We start from the raw sequence: 25,785 nt of genomic DNA on the forward strand, positions 1-25,785 counted from the left end.
TATTTCAAAAAAAACGTGAAGTAAAAAATTCTGTCTTTCTACAAAGCATGTAGTGACATAGTAGGTACTAAGAAATGTTGGTATCCTCACTTAAGTGCAAAAAAAAATAAAAATAGACTGAGTTTGATTTTATACATTTATTTCATCATAACTTTGTCAATGCATTTGTTGACATCGCTCACTGGTTGGTCTCAGAGTGGGCCTTAAATTGTTCTAACAACCCTTTTCTAGACTATTTGCTGCTCAAAGCCTAGAGATTGCCTTTTGTAAATCAGTGTGAGATTTGGAGGTCAAAACCTGAGGTCAAGACAACAAATCACAAACCTATTTTAAATGTCTAAGTCATTCAATTTTGTGAGACACTCTGGATACCAGAATAAGATGCAGTTCATCTTGAGAGGAGGCTGCAAGAAAAGGAGGTTTAGCAATTAGAAACTGTTCTTTCAGTAGACTTATCAAAAGTAATTCATCAGTTTTGTAAAAGAGATGTGAGAATTGATGGAGCATTTCTACTTAATCTGGGCATTTAACCTCATTATTTTTAGTGAGGTTTGAAATTTTAAAAACAGGCTTATGGTTAGTAATTACTTTTTTAGCTGGTGATGTCTTTACATTTGCAAATGTGTTTCTGGGAAAGTTTGAATGTTGGCTTTTTGGAAAATAACTTTATTTGCTACACAAAAGTCATTCTTAAATGTCAAACATCATTTGGTAGTTCATATTTCTTTTTTTTTAATGCCTGAAAGACTGTTTTATCCAGACTTGTTTTTGAGGTCAATCTAATGTTTCAAGATAGTGGGAAATTATGGTTCTCTGAAACTGTAGGGTTTGAGAAGAACATAGAGCACTGTTATAGAGAAAAATTAAGTTCCTGTGTGATTCAGTTATGACCTTTATGAGTAATTAACAGATTGCTTGTCTAGTAAAAGACTTCAGTTTTTTTCTCAGCCATTTACTAAGAAGAACTGCGTACTGTCATGAGAATTTTATTCTTTTTAAGATTGGAGTCAGAAAGCCTTTACAGTCTGTAGAGGGCACCAAAATGTATGCCTTTGCAGCCTCAGTAACTTAAGGATTGAACATATAAACTTCTCTGATTTTTTAATGGGTCTTATTGAGAATAAATCTAATGTGGCCTAGTACTCACACTTTCAAATGCTTCATTGAAAATATAAATTCATCTTCATATTTACACTTAATAAAGGAAATTTTGGTAGAGGCAAAATTAAAAAGGCATCTGTTGCCAAGGATGAAAACATTAGGGAAGAAGGAGTGTGATATATTATTCACTATTAAAATATATTCATTATATCCAATCTATGTTAATAACACTTGAAGACGATACTCTTTTGTAGGGCAACTTAATACCAGTTCCCATTGTGAGGCTCTTATTTTAGCATATTTTCTTTCCCATGAAGTATCAAGGAAAACCTATAAGACAGTTGAAAGTTACCTGCAAGGAAGATTATACAACCTCCACAAACATTAGCTTGATTCTATTTCCACAATAATTAACATCATAAGACCATACATTTCAATTTATGGAAGTAAACAATGCAAAGTGCAAGAATATAGAATTTATTTTTAAGTTGAAAGGGACTATAGTGGTCCAATTAACCATATGGCCTTGTACTTGAGAGCATGGCTTGAGCATCAGTTAAATGTGAGTTTTTGAGTCCCAGACCCAACATATCTTAGCTGTATAATGATGGACAATTGGTATAACCTCTTGAAACCTCATCATCTCCATACCTAAAATGGGACTAGTAATAGGACCTAACAATTCATGAGGAAGATAGCACTTAAATATAGAGCCCAACTCATTGAAAAGAATCCTCAATGGCAGAACGAGTTGATGTGGTTGGAACCTGTACCTGCCGTAAACACATAGAAATGTGGGTTGAATGTAAAGACAACTAAAATGAGCCACACTGAAAAGAAAGGGAAATGTATAGATAAGTGTCCCTACCATACAACAGTAACAATAAAAAGACAGAACACGAATTCTGAGGGTAAGCTGGCAGCTCTTGAATATTTGCACAGTTACAAGCTATGAATGGCTAAGAATTAGGATTTTGATGGTGCTTTGTGGACAGGAAAGTGTCCTCAGCCTGTATAGGTTGGGGAAATAAAAGTTAATCCAACTATATAGAACCTGGAGTATCAAAGAGCTGTCCTTTCTGTAATAAAAGGTCTAGGTACATTTCATCTGGTGGCTCTGGGAAACAGCAAGAAGGAAGCTAGCCTTCTTTCAGCTTTGGTTGGGGGAAAAAAGCACCACCCCACACAAAAAAGTTAATACTGTCGTTTACCATGAAGGGTCATGGTGCCAATTTATCTTTTGTGATGTAGCAACTTAAAGCCAAGAAATTTACTTCTTGGAAGAACACTTTCATACTGAAGATTATAGGAACTGCACAGAGGAAAATATATGCAAATCAACCCTTAATATAAATAAGATAAGACAAATTGAAATGAAATGAAATGAAATGAAATGAAATGAAATGAAATGAAATGAAAAACAAAGACCATACAGGAGAATCAGCAAACAGAACACCAGGAGCACACTAAGAACTAGGAAAAAAGACCTTAAGCAAACCCTAAATGATATATGTTTAAAGTGATTTTTTAAAAGAAGTAGAAATAATAACAAGTATAGAACAACATGGACAAAAAATACATTTGGAAAAAATAGAACTACCAATAATAAAACATATAGTTACTGAAATAAAAAATTCAGTAGATGGGTTAAGCACTAATTTGGACACTGCCAATAGATATTTTTATGAATTGAAAGATAGATCTGAGGAAATCACCATGATACAGAGAGTAAGATTAAGATCATGATATTATCCAATGATAATGTTTTTCCCCCTTCCTCTATCTCTTTTTCCTCTCTCTCTGTTCCACAATATTTTCAGTCATTTACAAGGCACAAGATACAATGAGGGACAAGATAGACAAGACTCTTATTCTTATGAAGCTCACAATTTAATAGGTTGATAGATATAGTTATTAAACAAGTAAATAAAACAGATATCGATAAGTTCTTCACAGAGAATTAAAATCAGGTCTAGAGAATGTCTGTATAGGTACTTTGTATTTGGTGGTCAGGAAGAACCTATTAAAGTTGGTGAAATTTTAGCTTACATAAAAATATTAAGAATGATCTGCCATGCAAAGATCAGAAGAACTCCCTGATTAAAGAGATCATTTAATACAAAGGAGGGAAGAACTTTGTATGTTTAAGGAACTGAAGAAGGCCAGTATGGCTGGAACTTAGTGAGTAATGGCAAGAAGAGTATGAGATATCTTAGATGTGCAGGCTGGGGCAGATTATATAGGGCTTTTAATGAGAACCAGAATAAGCAGTTTGGATCTTACTCTAGGAATTAGGGACGCATAAATTGACTTATTTACATAGCCTGTTTTACCATTTAAATTATTTTGCTGTCTGCTATGTGGTTTAGACTAGGTTAATTGGAAAGGTGAGAGACATTGACTGATTTGGAACATGCTTTGGATGAAGATCTTGTAAGAGTTGGAAATGGATAGAATATGGGATTTAGGAAAAGAAAATAAAGACATATTCTAGGAATCAGAGATAAATCCCTGCAGGAATTATTTCTACACTATTCATTATTCACATAGATAGTACTTTCAGTGATCCAAAGCTTGGTGCTTCCTGTGGGCACCTGTTCCTTTTATGTGCCCCATATTGTTAGAAAATTCTTCCTGTAGATTTGACCCCATTTCTCCTAAGTATTTTAAATAAAAAATATAGTTAATGTATCCATAATCCTTCTGCTATATGACAAGTCTTCAGATAGTCAAAGATGGTTACCATTTCTTCCTGGTGTTCCCCCCACCAAGCTAAATATTCTCATTTTTAAAACTCTAATAACAATCTATTTGTATAACATTAACATCACTTATAATATTTATAATTTTATATTAAAGTTTAATTATTTAAATTTGCTTACTAAGCTTTTCTACTAGACTGTATTCTCTAAAGTTCCCTATTCAAAAATAAAAAAAATAAAAAATAAAATGTCCTATTCATTGAGCACTCACAAAATTTATCTCTAAAATAAACCTGACACTAAACTAATTTTTTGCACAGTTCTGACTCCAGTTCTTGTTATTTTACCATCCTGAGCCCTCTTCTTTCCATACATTTTAGTTTATGAATATTTCTCTTAAAAAATGATGACCACAACTAAATGCCAAGTAGTCCAAAAGTTCTGAATTCTATACTTAAAAAAATGCAATCAAAGTTAACAATGAGATTCGGCATAGCTCTTGTACAATGTTGACTCATCAAACTTTAGTCATCAAAAAAAAAACAAACAGTATATCCATATTAAAATAATCCAGGTGTACCCCCCCTGGGAGGATACACTCTGAGACAAGCCTCTGGCAAAGAAAGAACGATACTATAATTAATTGGAAACTACCAGGTAAAACAGTAAAGAAATAAAAACTACAACACAAAAGAAGACATTCTCTTTTCAAAGTAGCAAAATCTTAATTGCCTCTCCTACTTAAGATGTTCCGAGAAAGTTTGCTGTAATCAGAGCCAGTGTCCCCTGTAAAGGCTAGGGTGAATGAGGAAGAAAAATCCTAAACTGAAATAGGCAAGGACTTAGAATGTAAGCCATGCCCTCCTTAACCCCCTTTGCCTATTCTTGGCCACTTGGCCACCAGCCTCATGGAAGCACAGTCCTGTGATGATGTTCCCTTGCACTCCTTGCTAGATAACATTAGGGTTCAAATATGGTTAAGCAAGTACAAAATCAGGTAAAAACACCATATTTAATGGACCTTAACAATATGAGCTTCCCAGTTACTGGTATAAAAATGTCAGTTTGTAATCCCCGAGTTGTGCTCCTGAGTTCTCCAGACTTCTGAAGACTACCTTTCCTTTAGAATAATTTTTAAACAAGCATTTGGCTTGAACTGCCACGTAAATTAAAACTAGAAATTTAATATCTCCCTGATATTCCTAAGGATTTTTTGAGGGAAGGGTTACGTATATTCTTTTTATATATTCCTGTCCATTCTTACATGTATTTTAGATATTTAATCAATCATTAATTTGTATTTTGCTGCTGGTGATATTCTCTTTATTCTGTCACTTGCCAGTCTCAACATGAAATCAATGTTCCTTCTGTGTTATCACTTCCTTTTAATACCTCTAATACAGGGTTAGTTGGCTTTTACTGAAAGTTGGCTCTCCTGGAGAGAAACTATATTTCATCTCAGCATACTATATATATTTATACTTAATATCACTGTTATTAAAATTGTTTCTGATAGTCCTTCCACAGGATTTCCTTAGTTTTCTCATCTGCTCTCATCCCCCCACCATTTTTATGGACACTTCTCTCTTTATTCTTCTTCCAAGATCGTTCAAACTCACTCCTTTCTCTGTCTGTCCCAGTCAGCCTCACCTTCTCTCCCTGTGATCATGTTATTCAGTTTCCCAGATCAAGCTGTAAGGCCTGTCTTTACATAACCAGACTAGACCATCAGATAATTTGGTAAATCTAAGACAGTTTTCTACATTATTTCTGGTCAGCTTTTGTTTTTTATTTTGCTATTTATTTATTTCTGAACTATCTATTTTGAGCACTGTATGTTTATTAAAATAAATTGAAATGCATAGCTAGGAGCAACTCTCATAAAGGAAATGATTAACTTGTTTTCACAAAAGGTAAGTTTGCCAGCAAAATATCTACATGGCAATGTAGGGTAGGCATATGGAAGACATCCATCAGACTAGGGGAGTGAAAAACTGATAGCTGTTTGCCTAAATGTGACACCTATGTCTATAGAAATGGGTAGGTTTCTGAGGGAGAAAATGTTGAGTCACACCCTGAGACAAAACTCACATTTAGAGGATAAAAAGTCGCAAGCAAAATAGAGACAGACTGATAGATAGATAAGAGAGCAGGCTGACAGCTAGTTGTGGAGGTAGGGAAGTTAGAGGGTGGAGGTGCCTAGCAAAAGGAAAATGGACTCATGGACATGGGCAACAGTGTGGTGATTGCAAGGGGGCAGGGGGTACAAGGAAGTTAAATGGTACTGGGAAAAACACAGTAAAAGTTTTGCTTTTTAAAAAAAAATTCACTAAGGCAGTGAGAGAGAGAGAAACAGGAGGAGGAAGAAAAGCAAATCAGCAAATTTAGGAAGCCAAGGGAGGTGAGCATGTTAGAAAAAGCTGTGGAATGGGGGAGGGAGGGCGTTGTTAACTGCTGAAGGTTCAAGATAAATGTGACAGTTTCTAAGAGGCAAATGACTTTCAAGAGAGCAGTTTCATTCAAGGAAAGAGGCTTGAAGTCAGATTGCCTGGCATTGTTGGGTGAGTGGGAAGAGAGGAATTTACAGATACTCTTTGAAAGGTTTCTGTAAGTAGGAAAGAGAATTTTTCAGAGAATGAAATGGAAAGTAATAGGTTTAGCACTTACCTTTTAATAATAAGAGATCAGGTGTTGGGTATTCCCAGAGATAGTTTTTAGTGCATATGTAGAAGGCTGAGATTAAAGCAGACAGAGTACAGCTCGTAGTAACTCAGAATCCCCACAACAAACTTGGAAGATTACCAAGATAAGGGAAAGCTGACCCAGAGGAAAACTCATTCAGTGTGCTCAGCTGAGATGCTGCTTCTTGGACTGGAAGGGAATACAGGGTACCAAGTAAGTGGAATGAAAGAGACCAATGTCTAGACACATCTAAAATCCCATCCAGAAAGAAAGGTAGATTTTCTTACAAGAAACACCTTTTTAAAAAACACTGGATTTCAAAATTCAGTACTAAAGTTATCTTCAAAGTTCAGTGAAAAAAAAATTCTTGACATTTAATTTCTAGGTCTAGCTAAGCTAACCTTCAAGTAGGAGGCCAAGATAAATCAATTTTAGACTTCTTTCCTGTTAAATCATGTACTTGAACAAATTAAAATAATTCCAAGTAAAAAGATCAAAAAAGAAATTAATATAATGAACAGTTAAGTCTAAATTATTGGAGTGCCAGGTAGCGAGATGCAGTTGGGGAGTAACTGACTTACAGGTGTCAGGCGGAGGACAAGTGGTAGCACAGCCAAACCCTTACCTGGGTTTGGGAGAGTGACAATGCTGGCTCAACAAATAATGGCAGATTAAAAAATTCATTAAAGTGAATGCAATGAAATTAGTGCAGAACACTTGAATAGTTGAAGTAGGATATCTAGAGAACAAAAATGTAACAGTGAAAATTCCTATCAGTCCAAAGAAAAGTTAGGAAAGGGGAAAAATGAAGAAACAACAGGAAAACATGTAAAAGAGAGACCCTAATGTAAGATGGAAGAAGTAAGTTTAAGAGTTCAATAAGTACAATAAATATTGATGGACTTAATTTCTTATTGAAAGAAAAAAGGATCAGATGGTATTTTTAAAATCCAACTATATATGTTATATATGTGACGAGTGCTTAAAATAAAATGACACTGAGGGACTGAAAATAAAATATAAGAAGAGCTATAGTCAACAAATATGATAATAAGCAGGAATAGTAGTATTAATATCACACAAAAATCATATGTGGAGATAATTGAATACTAAAATATGAAAAAGCACTAACCAGGAAAAAGAGAGATATTGTATGTTGATAAAAATCAAATAGACCACAAAATCTAACATTTTCTTTCCTTACACTACTACCTGTTGTGAAGTATTTTAGAAGAAATATTTCAGAGACAGTATTAATAATATCAATCAAAATTCAAATTGTGCTTTCTCAAAGCAAAACCATTTCTAGGAATCATTTCTTTGGTAATAAACCTTTGAAGGCAACATAAATATTTAGCAACTTCTTGAGGAGTTTTCAAAAATAAAAACATTAAAAGATATAAGAGAATGAAATGAGAAATAAATATTCTCTCCTAAGGTATATTGGGAATAGACCAGCGTATTAAAAAATCAATTAAAATTTAAAAGAAAGAAAACTCTGAAGATAATATAAGAGAAACCAATGAGACCACAATATTTTGGGGGCTGTGGTAATAATAGATTTTATGCCAACAGTTTTAATTTGTGTGGTTCTCTTAACCAATTCTGTAGAATGATATGGATGAAATATGAACTTCAGTTTTGTCTGAACCAGTCTATGAATAAAAGAATAAAATTAAAAATTATTGATCTAATATGTATATGACTGCTTATATTTAACTTCTGTAAAGAGCTACCTAGTAAATTTAATATTTTATAAGATTATAAACACCTGATAAATCAGACTCGGAATAATTGTAAAATTTTCTCTTAAAAAAACAATCTTTTGTCTGCTTTGTTCACTGCTTTATCCCCATTGCCTAGAATCTCCTCTAGAAGTAATAAATGGATTATTTAATAGTGTTTGTTGAATAAATAAAACATTCATTTCCAGATGCCTTTGAAAACATAGTCTTCTAAAAAATTCCTCTCCAGTGTAGATGCATAGGTTTAAACAAGTATCAGGCAATCTGAGACCTCACAAGCAAAGTGAACCATGATTTAGTGCTAGATATGAATCAAAATAATGCTCAAAACTGATTAAGAAAATGTTCAGAGGCAACTGATACAACTCTTTGCCTTATCCTCTAGCACATGTGTCTGGATACAGATCCATTGATCAAGCTTGGTCAGGTCCTTGTGGTCTCTTGGTCTGCTGAGAGGTGGCCCATATGTCCATAGGCCAACTTCTGACATGAGAAAACAATTTCAGAACTTAAAAAGAACCTTAGATCACATTTCTGGAACCCCCTTACAAACAGAGGAAACAAGTTAAGTGATCTTAAGGCATGTTGCTCTAAAATATGAATTACATGTGTGGTTGCTCATTTATTTGTCCACCTTCCACATTTGGCTTTGGCCCACATGGTTAAAATGGTCTTAAATATCTTTTGGTACATGAAGCACTGCTCTGAAAGGCTTTTCATTTTTAGTTTTCTCCATAGAATGTCACTTGGGTTTCAAGACTAGTAGAAATACCAAAGTAAATGATAAGTGATGGAAACGAGTTTGAATATATGTTATTTTATCATTAGGATAATTTATATTTTAGAATATTAATGAAAATGTTATCCATATAGTCATTTGTCTCTGAGAAATAAGCTAAAATTTTAAGGGAGTGGTTAAGATGGTATTATTATTATTATTTTTATAAATTATTATAAACACTGTATGCATGTTTTAGTAGAGTTACTTCCATTATGGAAGCTTTGCTATTTCCCTTAGTAAGTGTGTGTACAGTGATACTGCTTTGAGCTAAAAATTCTATAATTAACTATAGAAATATAACAGTAGGAAATGGTAAAGCATGACTAGAACCATTTACTTTGATATTTCTAGAATCTCTAAAAATTGTTTTCTGTATGAACTCAACAGATAAAAGACAGACTAAATCCTCCATTACCTCCAGGTACAAAGAATAACTTTGAGGCCATGCTATTCTATTGAGTATAATTTAAGTACAATAAAGATGTATCCGAAATACCCATATATCAGCATCTTATTTTTAAAAAGCAAGCATTTTATGGATTATCCACTGTTTATATATTGAAATACTTGGTTAAGCAACCACTTACCTAATTTTTAAATGTTTATTTGGGGTGTAGAAAGTACTATGTATATAATATCTTACTAAGTTATTTCTTGTAGTAGTAAATATGCATACAGTAATATTGCTTTAAGTTAAATTATTCTTCACTGTTATAATAAATGAAATGAGCTTTAGCAAGTTGAAAAGTACCATATGGATATGAGCCCCAATTTAAAAACCATAGAGAAATCATTTTTGAACAATCTGAATAAATATATTATATAATATAATGTACATTATATAATGGATATACAAAGGTAACCTCTACCAAAAATATCAAGCTAAAAAGTGTCACATTTTTTAAAGCATAGACTTTCTTATAAAACCCTTTTCCTATAAATTTGGGGGGCACTATTATTCTAGTCACCAATCATTTGGACTCAGTGGTCTAAAGATATACTCAACCTATAACCAACCAAGCTCTGTTCTTGTTAAGAAAATAAGAAATACTCCATCCAGGGACAGTTCAGCTTACATGATTATATTTAAGATTCTCCAAGATCTTTTGGGGGGCCATTTTAGCAATAATCTTATTCAAATCTTATAGTGTAAGAGCTTTCATCTTCTGCAAAACTTGTTAGAGCTCAAGTAAAGCATCTTATTTTTCCACTTACATGCTATTATGCTAAAATCTGGCACAGGTCAACTAGAAAAGACATGCAATTACTAGTTACTACTAGAAGTAGAATTGAATTTCTCTTTTATGTATTTCTATGTTTATTTTCTTCATCACCAACAAATAAAATATTTTTTCAAACAAGCCACTACTGATAGTTTATAATAATTAAATAGTTATCTCAAAAGAGATGAGTTAATAAAATGAAAATGGATAATGTGTAAGAAATATTAACAAATAATTCTTACATGATCACACACATGGATGATTTTTTACATAGAGCAGTGCATCCAATTTACTAATATTTCCCAGGAGGAAGACAATATAAGCATAACAATGATGATTTAAGGGTTAACACCCCAGATTTCCTGGAATCATTCTAGATAAGATGTTTTATAATTTTCAAGAACATGTGTGAGAATATAATAAAAAATCTAGTATATGTATTTATTTCAAAGTTTCTATTCAGAATAAATACAAATTCAAATATAGCATCTTTGTTTAAGAGTATACATACTAAATATTATTTGAGAAGCATTTCTATACATATTTTATATTTAAAATTTAACAATTGAAAACTCCTGAACATATTTAATTTTTCTATAAACATAGTAGCAGTATGACCTTTGACTATTCTCTATTTTATTCACTTTTAGAATGGCATAAAATTACCCATCTACTTAATCATGGGCAACAATTTAATAAGACCATTTTGTGGGAGTATTTTGAAAAGAAAGATTTGGTCTTGTTATTGTAAGAAATAGTAGCATCTTTGTCCCTATAACCAGGTATCTAACTATGGCAGAGCAACCAAAAAGTAATTTGAAGAAAAGAACGTCAGTTAACCTCTTAAATTCTAATGATGGGTTTCTCAGATTGCTAATAAATCTCAATATGACTTCATTTTATTTTAAATACTTAATATATTACTTTTACTTTTTTAATTTTAATTATTTCTTGAATTCTTTGGAAGCTGTCTTCTATCTGCTTATTCGACTTCTCTTTGGTTCTTTGGGAAAATAAAATTAGTTGATTTATAATCAAAAGAACAAAGTATTTTTAACTGTTGACTTCAAAATTCAACTAATGACATCTATTTTAAAATTAATCTAATAGTTAAAATGGAAGTCCATTATTGATATAAAGCAAAACATAAATAAAGGAAGACAGAGGTTGATTATGATTGGCTGATTGGGAAACACTTCATGGAGGAGTTATCGTTGAAGTTGAACTTAGAGAGGAGCTTTATTGCAGGCCTGTTGGAAGAGCTGGTATCTCAAGTGAAGAAAAATGAGGGAGAGAGTGCAGTGGCTTGACCAATTCCATGACCTAATGTAGTGCAGTTGGGCTGTAGAGTGCAAGTAGGACATAACTTTTAAAGTTTGTTGAAAATAATAATAGCCTAGCCTAAGATGGTTTCTGAGGAAATGCAAAGGAAAGTTAGCTAACAATGTGCAATTAATGTTTACATTGCAAGATAGATTGCAGTTTTATTCATTTTTGCATTTTTATTCATTTTTTCAGTAATAACCAGCATCAACTAATCTGATGTTCTGCTTGTCTGTACATTAAAAATAAATACATGGTAAAACAAACAGATATGTGTTTTAACTTTTTGATGGCTTCAGTTCCACATTATTATAACCCTTGATTTCCAGACAAAACTTCATAACTGACAATTAATGATCAAGTGTCAGTTTTCAGGTCTATTTGTTCCTTAATGATCTACTTTATATTCCTGGATGGGCAAAGAAAAGACATAAAAGTACTCAAACCAATAGATTTTCAAAACATTTCTTTCGTGTAACTTTATTCGTATCCTACTTCCAGAAACTACTGCTTTTTATCAAGAACAGAATGAGTATCAGAAAATGTGCCTCAACGTGGCAGTGATCTTTAATCATTAGAGTTTTAGTAAATGCAGTTCTGTACCCACTATGTAATCGATACCATTGACATCAAGACATAGGAAATAACCCTGTACTTTCATAAGTCATGTACCATATATACATACACAATATTATGCTATACATTACTTCATTTGGTTTCATAACCTGCTTTTCTTTGCTTTCACCAAAGCAAATCATCTTTTTATTTGGCTATGCTATTTTTCTTGTGTAACTAATGTAGTCTGTTATCTTTGCCAACTCAGAATCATTTGACTATGAATCAACAACCCATGAAGAACTTATGATAAAGGTTTACCTCAACCACATCCACAACATGAGAGAATAATAGCAAGAATAATACCCTGTTTTTTTCTAAGTTTGGATGATCAAATTAGCCTTCCTTTTTGTGAGTAGTGAAGAAGATAATATCATTTGAAAGAAAATACAAATATTTTTAAAATATCCCATTAGGAGATATGCAATATTTGTTGTTAAATCTTATCATTGAAAACAACCCTAAAACAAAGTGTTTTTTTTTCCCCAAACACTTGTCAATTAAACATTGGAAAAGGAACTGACTTGATTAGATAATAGTTTACATATTTTACCTACAACTTAAGATTGTTTTATGTTTGAAACTATAGGCCTGGAACATTCAGAAAATACCACCATAGTGTTATTTTTCCATCTGATAAACAGAAAGAAATTGTTAGCATCTTTTTAGTCTTATGGAGAGTTTAATTATATCAAGGTTTCATATTCTCACTTTTTAAAAGTAACTTTTCAGATAAATTATATTGACAGCAATAATCAAATATTTTATTTTAAACTTTTTATGTGTAAAAATGTGTAATCAAGTCCATAGATAATTAAAGAATTTCTTCAGTTCTGTGACCCAGTAATAAGCTATCAGCATTCATCCTCATGCAATACTGATTATTGATTAAAAGCAGAAGTTACTACAGTGAAGAATATTGAAATTAAATTGTATTAATACAGATGTTTGAGAGATATAAATCACATTCCAGCTAATGACATAAAATAGTTCACTTAAATACTAATGCCTATTTTTTAAAAAATAAGTATTTTACTTGTGTTTAACTTCAGAAATAACTAAAAATTGAATAAGACACTCTTAAAATCACCTAAACATTGTCTTCCATTGTCCACTAAATTTTAGGATGATAGTACCTGCACAAATAATTTCTTTTTCCTTAGAAAACAAATTGCAGGCTGTTATCATGCCACTGGTTTGGAGAATTGTCTGCTATTAGAATGGGTAAATAGAGCTACTAAGTAGTTAAGTTCGGGGCATGGAATAATTTATTTTGGTACTTGCCCCCACTGCCAAATCTACCTTACTGTGAGCATTAGAGACCCAAACTCGTTTTTGTAAACATGCACTCCGACTTAAATGCCCTGCATGACAGACACACACACACACCAAACACATACACCATGTAAATGACAAATTCTAGAGGGCATAGGGTAAAGCATAGTATTAATAAAGATTAATACTGAACTTCTTGCTATTTCACATATACTAAAAATTCAATTGTCTACATTTTAGTATATTGAATAGTGCATAAGAGTCTAGATATAAACATTTTAAGCAGTCAATTTTCAAAATCATTTAATGATATGTCATCAGATACTTCTTGTTAGCAAAATGAAACATGGTTGAGGTAGCACATGCTGTACACATCAGTGAATGAAATGAAAGAATGTTGGCAGTAATGGGAAAGAGTGATGGATTATAAGATTAAAGTAACTGACATTTTATGAAAATTTCTATTTTCTGCTTTGGATTTTATCTAAACTGACAAAAACAAACATTTAGATTTCTCAAATTTCTCATGTTCTCTTGGGTAGAATATCTGGAAAGAATATCTGACAAATCACCCTGCTGGGGGCCATACTTTAATATTTATGTGGGGATTTGCCAGGATGGGCAAAATATGCACTAATCTCTTTTCCTTACATACCACACAAGAGTTGGTAGAATTAGTGCTTACAAAATCCATTGCTTAATTGCACCAAGTAAGTTTTGTGCAATAATTTAGCCAAAGAATATTTAAAGATTGATGGTAAAAGGCAAAATAATGAGCTGGTGAAATTATCCATTACCAAATTTTGACATTATCAGTTCTGGCAATATATCTGCACTATCCTTAGGACCTAATCCTTTACCCAATCATTTCTGTCATGTATAAGAGACCTGCTCTTAAGGGCTGAAGGGTTTTCTTGAGGTAACTGAAAGTACCATGATTTCCTGCTGCCCAGAAACTCCCTTCCCCTGCCTACACTCCTATGAGCCAGTACCAACCACTCTTCCATACATTAGACTTTGATTTTATAAACATTACTTTACAGTAACAGTGCAATAAGCATGGAATTCTTACAGATTTGTAAGCATATGAATTTTAAATATATAATATTACGTGGTATCCATTCCTCTTTTTTCAACTTATTTTTTTCTCTACCCCATTTCCCTCTGAGTTAGGCCCAGATTTTTCACCTTTCCTTGGAGGTTATACCACTAAAAGATTAAATAATAGAAACCTGGAGTCATTCTCTTCTTTAAACATAGCTTTTAAATTTCTTTTTATTGAATTCATTGCAGTGACACTGTTTAACAAAATTATAGGTGTTTCAGGTGCCCACTTCTACAACACAGCATCTGTACTAAATGAGAACACACTCTCTTACCTGTGGTTAGAACACAGATGAGGAATTATTTGAAGGCAGGGCAGGAGAGGATGAAAATTACTTTAGCCACCATTTTCTATGAGCTTTTGAGGACTCCAAGGGCAACCTCATCTTTGGAAAAGTAATCCATCAAGTGAATGCTTATCTCAGGAAGGCTAGGTTACAGGATTACTTATCCTTCAAAAAAAATGCTTAAAAATGTGTGGGGGGAATTACTATTCAGCAAAGCAGCAACTATTACGCATCTCTGAAAAACAACAGTTAACACTGTGGTTGTATTTTTTCTGATGTATTTGCTTCAAAACATTATTAGAAAAGAGTACACTTTCTATTGATTAAGCTGAGTTAAAACCTGATGTGTCATTTCATTGACTGTTATTGTTTCTTGAAAACTTGTTCTTGTTTATAAATTTTTAACTTGAGTTTAGAAATATTCCAAGCAGTTTAGTCTAGAAAATTTAGAATTGTGAATTTAATCAGTAACTTCTAGGTATGTGTAGGAACATATTGCATGAGACAGTAATGTAATTTGTGAGAAATGTCTACACACAAGCTTTCATAAACCTTTATTCTGTCTTTAGAATTTGGAATGATGGGAGATCATACAATTAAAAGTCAGCGACCTCGATCTGTTCATGAAAAAAGGGTCCCTCAGGAACAAGCTGATGCTGCTAAATTTATGGCACAAACTGGTAATACGTTAGTTACATTTTTCTATTTATTGTTGTTAATTTAATGAAACCACTGCATGTTTTCATAATCTTTTGCTGCACATTTGTCAGTTTTTTGGAGCTGATTTTTTTTTTGAACCATTTTTTTGTCACCAGTTAAAGTCCATAAATGAAGTAGCTGTGAATTAAAAAATGCAAAAAAAAAATGTGTAAGATTTATTTTGCTTTCAGCATGGGACATTTAAGCTTTACATATTATTACTTATGTTAATTAACTACTTTAAATATATTCAACAGTTATTTCATTAATACTTGATTATTATAGGACTCTTCAGAAACAAAATTTTAAATAGGACTTTAGATGATAAAATTCAATTTAATATGTTCAATGTTCTTTCAAATATCATAATCACATAAATATTAATTGTTAAAATGTTTAGAAATGTTAGAGATAATTATTTTAAAATTTAGTATTTTTTATTTGAAAACTGTTTTTGTTATATAAGCTAAATAAAAAAAAGTTTACAGTCTTTATTTTTAAATTGTAATATACTCCAAATAATGAAATACCAACAAAAATAATTTTTCACCTTATAAATTTTTAATCCTAAATTAATTAGATTACTTGTAAATACTTCCATCTAAATATAAAAACAAGTGCATTCATATTTTGGATCATCATAATAAATGGCCTATAGTTTCATCTGGATACATTGCATGTGGTACATTGTTGGATAAAATGTTTAAATTGTGTTATGAACAGTCTCGGCTGTCCATTTTATTTTGGGAAATTGCAAACTAACAGTGTTATCTATGTATTTACAAAGTTTTAGGCATTTTGATCTAATGATCTGTTTACCATTAATATAGAAGTTTCTAGTACATGATCAGCCTTTTGACATGACATTCAGAATGATTTTGTTGAAATTACCTTAAAAAATGTATATTTCATTGAGTTCATATTTTCTTAGGGTAACATTTGTTCAGAACAATAGATTTGAATCTACAGCTTAAAACTTATTAAAATGTGCTTTTGGAAATGGGTAAGTAGTAGATTTTAATGCATTCGTTGCAACTAGGCCAAAGACTTCTCAGAACATGAAGGATGTTTACAATAAATTTTACAATAAGGACATATTTTTAGCTTTTGTGTGTATATGTTGCAGCTATATCCAGAAATGAAGAAAACTTGCTTGTGTGAATTGCTTTTGATGCACCTTCTTATTTTTAAACAAAGGTGATTTATATTTTTACTATTTGCTTGAACAAGTCCAAAAGTACATTACCAGGTTCAGACAAATTTTCAAATTTCTAAATGTATTTTTCTCCACAGGGAGCAAAATATCTGAACCACTGAACAGAGAGATTAGGGGATGTTTGACTTTAAATAGAGGCATTTAAGGTAGGGGCTGACTACTCAGCCTCCCTCAGGTGCCATTTCATGAGGTCATTTCCACAAGATCAAGGGTGTCTTTGCTTTCTGGAAAAGATGTGGCAGGCGCTGGTTGACTGAAATGACTTAAACCTGAGGTCACTTAGAAGTGAAATGGTAAACTGTAGTTTTAAATTTCTAGTAATGAAGTAAAATTAGTTTATGTTTAACTATGTAATTTGACCAGGAGTTTTACATAAATTCAGTTTGGGGATTTGCCTGTGACATATACTAAGAAAATTCAGTTTTCAGCCAAAATTCTATTTGCAAATTCAAATCACATGGATCATTATGTTTCCATACTGAGAAACTGCTAATTTATTTCTAGGAATTGTTTTGTATCTAATAAAAAGTAACAATACATCATTTGGTAAAATAGTTGAAACATTTATTAAATAGATCTGTGAGGAGCTTTAAAACCATATCCCCATAATATTAACAGTAATTCAGAAAAAACAATAAACTTCAAAATTATGGTTTGAAAATATTTTTGGGTGCTCAAATTGATGAATAATAAATATTCTTTATTTCACTTTAATCCAAAGATAATTTAGGCAAATATAAATATGTGTATAATATTTATTTTAAATTTAAATTAGTAGGATATGATAGTTGACTGAATATGGCATTTAAGTAGTATTTTAGATATGTAAAAACTTCTGACATTAGAAAAATATAAAAACAAAAAGAGGGTTTTTCTTTCTCTTAAATGTTTTCTGAGATGATACTTCCTCTAGATGTTAAGGTGGTTAGTCTGAATAAATAGAGTTAAGTGTCACACAAAGTTTTCCAAAAATTAAGTTTTATTTATAAAACTTTTCTGTTTGTCTTTCAAAACAAGCAATGGGTATTATATATAAACAGTGATAACATTGCTAACATTAATGAGAACAATAATGCAATAGAGGTAAAATCTAATAATAAAAGATAATATAATTTTATATTAGTTATGAGGAAAAACAAAACAAAAGCTATCAAACTTTAAGAACTATTTCTCAAAACGAGTAACCTGGCCTCTTCAATCAATATGGTCAGTAAACCTGCATTTAAAAAACAAATTTTCCGTAAAGTAATCAAGTCAGTGGAAATTGTTTTTAAAAGAGTAACATTTGGTAAAGTAACATTACTGTACCAAAATAACTACAATAATTGATATCACTAATTTGAACAAAAATAGACACTATGCCAATAGCCTAGCACACAATTTGTATTTATGGTCGAAGAAAATGAGATGAAATTGTAAGATATTGATATTTAATAAAAATACAAAAAGGGGTCTTTTGTTCCAGTAGGGAAAAAGCCTACATTAGTAATATATAGCATACTATCTAAAACAGAAAAATAAGTGTTTCTAATTTCATGATATTAACATATTAGCACAATTTTATATTAATAGCTTGTTATAATTTAAAATGTCCTGTCACACATCATCTCAATCCTCACAAATACATTTTGAGATACAGATATTATTTATTTTATAAAGAGGGGCAGAGAGACAGAGCAACTTTCTCAGTGATAGAGCCAATATCCAGTAGCTTTCCACCAGACACAGTCTTCTGACTTGAACGGCAGCACTCAACCAGCTTCCTCTCATGTTTCGTGTCGAGATGGAGAGCCTCAGTGGTACCTTAGATATAGGAGCCCCCCTCACCTGTGCCTTAGTGGCTGCAAGTTAAGGAACCAGATTAGTTTGTGCTGTCTCCAAAAACACATATATGAAAAATTGAATAATTTGTATTACACTTTACTATTTTAATGTCAGTGAGTTTTAAAAATATATATCTTCCTTATAAAATCTATTAGCTATTTCTCACAGTGCCCCAAGGTGCTTGGCCAGAAGAGTCTTCACACCTTTTTGTGTCATATGAAAATCATGAAAATCATAACCATTTAGTGTGTGGAAAGGTAACTGGAAATTACAGCATTTGAGGTATAGGGAAGTCATTTGGGTAGGTAGTGGCAAAATTTGATTCATAATGTGAAAGCCAATATATATTTTATTTATTTTATTTTGTTTTTCATCAACAAAATGGACCATCAGTTCGGAGAGCATGAAGAAGGCCAGTTCTGAGCATTAATTATCAATCGCTCAGGATCCAGACCTCACTGCTTAGCCTGTTTGACGTCATTATAGTATTACACTTTAAGAAGCAATCTGAATTTTTACATATTTGTAAAGAAATATGTATAAAAGCAGATCTTGATCCTGATTCATTGCTCAGTTTAATTAAAATATTTTCTCTGACATCATAACAATGCAAGAGTAAGAGAAGGAAGTCTTTCGTGGAAAAAATATAGCCAGTTTTATTTATAATCTTTATTATTTACTTATTTTAGAATTCACATCATTCAAGGTTATCTGGCTTTTAAATAACATACAACCATAATATTTCTACTTCATTTAACCTTGTCACAAATACAGGTTGAAATATCAAATGAAAAACATTTTGCTTTATATTTCCCTAAATTTAAGCTTAAATTTTCATTGCTAAATAAATATGAGCATATATACATATATATGTGGATATTTGTAGACATCATATTATTGGGTTTATAAAATAATGATTTTTAATCTTGATAGAGTATTCTTTAATGTAAAACAACAAATTATGAGGCAAGGCTTTATATATTATTCACATGGTCTTCCAGTAGCATTTTTTTAATTAGTTATATATAAATTGGTGGAGACAAAAAATACTGAAATAATTGAGAGTAATCTATATAGTACTTCCAAGACAAGCCCTGAAAAGAAGCCATATTGAATGTAATCTGTCATCTCAGTTACCCCTTCTGCCCTTTTTAATGGTGTAACTTCAGTTATAAATTCTTTATAACCTATGCCTCTGAGTAAATAATGCAGACCACTATAAAAGCAAATGCTTCTTAAAGGCATTACCCAAAGTGTAGTCTTCAGACCCTTGCTTGTTTGTGAATATGTTGTAAGGGCTCTCCAAGGGAAAAGAAGCTCACACCAGAAGGTAGAGTCAACCACTTTACCAAGTACATGTTTTATTTCAGCTGACATTTAAAAAAAAAAGAAAAGAAAAGAAATTGTCAGTGAAGAAATCATTGAATTGAGTTACATTCTGGCCCAAGATCCTTATGTCCTAGAGTACCCGTCTGTGGACCAGCTGCTTTAAGTACTAGCATTGCAAGCAATTTATAAGTCATTTACCAAATTTTAAAAAAAGATGGACAAATGGAATACCATATTCCATTCTTTGAATTCTATACCAAAGGCAAATTCTAAACAGGTCTTTAAAATATAAATTGATATATATAATTAGTGCTATAATGTTTTCAGAAATACTTCTGTGAACTTTTTCAACAACAAAATGGTTAATTTTAAAAGTTCCTGCAAGCAGGTAATTGATTTGATTTTGCATTTGGGTAAAGCAACTACAAGATTCCAAATAACTGTTAAAAATCTATCCTGAACATGCCAGAATAGAAATAGGAGCACATTGTGATGGTCTAAGAAATTATTGTCTTCTTGGAGTGTGATTTTTTATAATAATAGAAATTAGACATACTTTCAATGTGATGCTTACTCCAAGAAAATTAACGAATTCAAACATTCGTTGGCTTTTTAGGTCCCTATTTTTGAATAAAATGTAGTTCCATATTAAGTAAATAGAAATCATGGAGGCATTTTCTTTTATTTCAAGTAAAAAAATCATCACTGTAGATCAGGGGAAAATTATGGCATAAGGTTTTCAATAAATTTTCACAAAATAAGTAGTTGACACAAGATGAAAAAGTAAGAATTTCACCAGGAATATATTATAAACAAGTGTCTGTGTTTAACACAATAAAAACTAGATAAGCCCAAATTCCAGGGTTTCACCTCATCCAGCATCAGAAAGGAGGTTATGCAATAAAGGGCTAGAGAAGAATGCATCAGTATATCTCTGTTCACCAAAGCCTGCGTAAGTTATCAATACATTTTCTTTCCTTTCCCATCAAAGTTCAAAGCCTGCAGAGAATCAACTTCAACAGTAATTCTTGTTGAAAACTTCTGGCTGGCCCCTTCATAGTATCCATGTCACAGTGGAGTTTGTAAAGAGTAGTTCTGGTAACAAGATTATACCAAATTTGGACTTTGCAATAGCATAATATGTATCTCCCTTTAATTTTTTCTCCTAAATGTTTTCTTGCACCTTTTGATGTACTGTTGTATTAATATTTAAATTATTCTTGCATGTCATAATGTCAGTTTGGTGTAATGCTTGATAGATGAATATTCAAAACAGTATTTCATGTTTATTTGTTGTCTTGCACGCAGGTGAATCTGGTGTGGAAGAGTGGTCCCAGTGGAGCACATGCTCAGTTACTTGTGGTCAAGGGTCGCAGGTGCGAACCAGAACTTGTGTATCACCTTACGGGACACACTGCAGCGGCCCATTAAGAGAATCAAGGGTTTGCAATAACACTGCCCTCTGTCCAGGTAGTGTTAGCAGCAACTACAACTGTGGATGTTATTGAATTGTGTCATGCTACGCATTTGGAATGATTGATTTGTTATTTTCATATGAACTGGGTATAGACATTTTAATTAAAGTGGATAAATGTAATTTTGATTCAGTTGTGAAATTTTATTATATATGTGATTATTTCTGCTTTCAGAGCAGTCAAGAAATTATATAAGTGACTCTCTTACCCACTGCAACCAAAAGCTTGAAATTTCTATATCTTCCTGTAATAGTATTTACATTTCAATGTATTTTCGTATTTTAGATGGTGAAAATGTCCAACTGAATGTTCGAAGAATAATGTAATTGGCCAGCATGCTGGACATATGATCCATACCCCTTGTCTAGGGCAGTGGGCAAAGTCATTACAGCAGTTAGCTAATCTCCTAAAATTTATTTTACCCTATCAGAGAAATAGTGCCCTGACCAAAGGACTTCTTGCTATTTCATTCAATTGACAGCCCTCATCAGAGCTGTCCACTGCTTTGTAAACTTAAAGTCACTATAAGATATTTATTTCTTGTATGTTAAATGGAGCACAGCATAATAGCTTGCTCTTTTAGGGTTAGATTTTCCATATTACATCAAAATTTTCTCATCTAATGCATTGCATAATACAGGTGTTTCTCCCTCTCAAACCACTGACTTTCACGTAAAAACAAAGTGCTAAAAAGAATGTGAACCTTGTTTCAGGAAGTCCAAAGCACACGAGATAGCAAATCTTCAGATTTATTTTTTTACCACTGTTTGATGGATGGCTGATGCAAACTTACAGGCCTCTGCACTTGCATTTACAGCTTTTCCAGAGGCCTCCAGAAAGGGGTGGGCATAAAGGGAGGGACTGGCACTGCATCAGCATTTCGTCTGCTGAATTGTGCTTTAAAGTTTTCTGCTGAGTTCGATTTCCAGACATGGCTGATTTTGCAGTTGCTAAAAGCAAGAGTAGAGAGTGGGTGGCATGGGGGAAGAAGCACAGGGATAATCCCAATTTCCCAGCATTATGGTCAAGTGCAAGCCATTAAAACACAGTTTAGAGAAGTTGTTTAATGGGTCCAGAGTTTCTGACTTGCAAGAAAAAAAAGTTCAGGAGATCTGTTACACAACAAAGTTAGTATAGTAGCATTACTAAACTGTATGCTTCAAAATAATTTAGCATTTAGATGCTAAATTTTGCATTACAGATTTTTATTACAATTATAAAATGTCTTAAGTGTATAGGTGAAACAACCTCATGGGTAAATTCTTACAGTTTTCAGTTGGGTGTGGGCAGAGTACACAGTTTAGTCTAGTACTTAAACAGGCTCCTATTTACAGCATTTATGTTAAGGGTTCCAGGATCAAGTTTCCTCCCCTTGACAATGATAAGTTTCAATAGAAAATTAGGCTGAGCTTAACATATAAATTTATCTTGTCGGCATCCTTTTGAATTCTCAGGATTCTTCCAATATGCAAGGGTAGAGTGGAAAAACAAATGAATGTGCACATGGAAGTCTGAGTGGGTGCAGCAGAGTTCTCCACAATCCTCTTTTCAGAGCTTACTTTTGGGTCACTAGTTCTGTGCATTCATGTGGTTGACGGGCATGGAAAACTCCATCCGTCTACCAGAGACTGTTGGTTAGTCCCTTCACTGGGCACAGAGAGCGTTGGTAGTGGTACCGGAGTGCTTTCACTCTGTATCTGATGTCCAGAAAACCAAATAATGTTCTGTGGTTCTAGAGTTTTTCCTCAAAATTTTAAACCTCCGGCATTGTATCTACTAAAGAAGTGTATACTAAGTACTAGTTTTTCTTCACTGTCATATTTTATATAAGTATATATGTATATGTGTGTATATGTACACACATATGTACACATATATACACATATATGTTTGTCTTCTAAATCTGTTTAAATAGTGATAAAAAGAAATATGTATCTTTTAATCATTGTAGTTCAGATGTTGAATGAAAGAGAATGAAAAGCACTTTGGTAATTTATTTTTCATTTTTCAAACAATAAGAATAATTTAGCATCTTCACTATTGATATATGTAAGAGTATAAACAACAAAAAATAAAGTTAAATATGTAGCATAAGTATCCCTCTACAGACCATTGCTTATTGTATTTGTTATGAAATGTTTTGTGTCAATATTTTGTTCAGTTATTTACCATATTGGTAAATATGTGTTTCTTCTCAAAACAATATATCATGGAAACAGTGATACAAAAGAGTGATTGTAAAAGCTTACATAGCATTTTAAACGGTGTAAATATATTTCTAAAATAATACTTTAAATTACCAAAATTCCCACGAAGAAAATGAGCTCAGAAATCAATAACCCACCTGTCACACTGTGGATACTCAAGTGTATTTGGATATAATTAATAAAAAAGACACAAGGACAAACTGAGTATGAAAGTCACTTTCCCCAAAATATGTGGAATGATAGCACTAGAACCTATATTTATTTGCACTATTAAAGGCTTATCAATAATGTTAGAAATCAGTTACCTTTTACCCACAATATTCAAATTTCAAAAGAAATGTTTTCTTCATTAAATTGCATAATAATGTCTTACTTCTAATACGGATCCTAAGGTAACCAGCCTGTTGAAAATTGTTGCTTTGACATTATAATCTCTTTGAAAACTCTTATCACTCAGAAACAAAAATGATAGGGGTGAACAGGAAGTAAAGAGAGAAAACTGGGGAGCTGCATTAAATTGCATACTTACTGTCCCAGTTTCTAAATTACAGCTTTATGGTCTCTTCCAAGGTTCTCAACTTCGGTACTGCTGACACTTTGAAATAAATAAATTATTTGTTCTGGAGGGCTGGCCTGAGCATTTTTGAATATTTAGCATCACTGGCTTCTTTCTACCCTTTAGATGCCAGCAGCTCTCCTTTTTCTCCTGAGCAGTGATAACTAAAAATCTCTCTGGATATCGCCAGATGGCCCCTGGGTGGCAAAATTGCTCTGGTTGTAAACCACTGATCTACTCTATGCAAATTCTAACCCTTTAGAAGTTTATTTAGGTTAAAGAATGGTTTTGAAATGTTTTTTTTTATAAATGTCACTTTCCAATTCCATTTATTCTTATGGAAAAAAACAAAACTGTTTACTTAAAGGGGTTATTTTATATATCCCAATCTAAATCATAAAGTAACTTGTATGCTTAAAAATCTGTCAGTAATATAATTTGTATATTATATATTTCTTATTTCATCTCCATGTAGCAAAATAGAGATGTGATAATATAGTTAGTATCTAAGTAAAATAGAAAAATATAAAAACTGATTAAATTGATGTTTCTTGGTTTTATCAGATAGGTTTTTCAAATCAACTAGATCATTTACAGATTTTCAAATTTTACTGAAAAATTAAACAATTTATGTAATATTTGACATTAAAATAAAATATCTAATTTTAACCATATATCTTATGAATAGCATCTATAAAATTCAGGATAGTGCTATAATTTCCTACTGATTCAACAATATCTAAAATAATGAATTATTAATAATTTTGTGTTCTTATAAAATAAAAAAAGTATTTCTGCTTTTTAAAAATGATATGGAAGAGTCATTAAATTTCACCTGGATCAATAATGAATGTTAAAAAATAGTAAGTAGCATCACTTCTCAGAGGATTACAGCTTTATAATTTAACTAAGCCATCAAGATTAATCAACACTTCTTTGAGATTAATAGAGAAAAATCTGCCAGTTTAGCAGCTTTTTTTTTTTCTGGGATTCTTCAATGCATATAGAACAATATGACTTGATCAAGAGAAAATGAACAGAACCAGCAATATGAATAGTCAAACCCTGCATCTCAAATGTCTTGATTCTCAAACAGTTTGGTTCTTAACCAAACTGTTCGCAGAAGAAATGTTATCAGTTACGTAAAAAAACTTCGTGTCTTTTCTCTGTATCCAACAACCCTTCATGCTGATACCTCATACCTCAATGATCAGTCACAGGTCTGGCAAGCACAAAGGAGATTCAGGTTTTTAACAAATCATTTCTCAGTTTTCCAGAAGGAATTAAGTTTGAGAACTGAGGTTACACTGTACCATATAGTACACTTATATTTTATTTGGAAAATAGGAAGAGAAAAGGTTGCTTTTAATGAAGAGATCTTGGTAATTAGAAATAAATGCAAAGTTCAATTAAAAGTATACATTTAAGATAAAATATCATATAGATTAATTTTAAAATATCTTGCTATAATTGATCTCATATATAGGTATATATATATTTTCCCTTGGATTAGGTAAGATTTACTATTCTTATTCTAATTAATATAAATTATCTTCAGTTATCTCACATTTAAATGGAAAAAATGTAAACATTATAATTTATCTCCTTTACACTTTTTCTATATATTTTAAATATATATTT

At 32.0% G+C, this 25,785-nt stretch overlaps 1 protein-coding gene across 2 annotated transcripts in view; it reads left to right on the top strand.

The window, feature by feature from the left end:
- Nucleotides 1–25,785, top strand: part of ADGRB3 (adhesion G protein-coupled receptor B3) — a 721,652-nt gene that overhangs the window by 259,364 nt on the left and 436,503 nt on the right. For both annotated transcript variants that reach the window (XM_028509706.2, XM_028509707.2), the window contains exons 3-4: nt 15,408–15,518; nt 21,215–21,376. In XM_028509706.2, the coding sequence (XP_028365507.1) occupies nt 15,408–15,518; nt 21,215–21,376 (273 nt within the window). The remainder of the gene's footprint in view (nt 1–15,407; nt 15,519–21,214; nt 21,377–25,785) is intronic.

This window comes from Phyllostomus discolor, chromosome 4, assembly GCF_004126475.2.
Source record: "Phyllostomus discolor isolate MPI-MPIP mPhyDis1 chromosome 4, mPhyDis1.pri.v3, whole genome shotgun sequence".
Lineage (NCBI taxonomy): Eukaryota > Metazoa > Chordata > Mammalia > Chiroptera > Phyllostomidae > Phyllostomus > Phyllostomus discolor.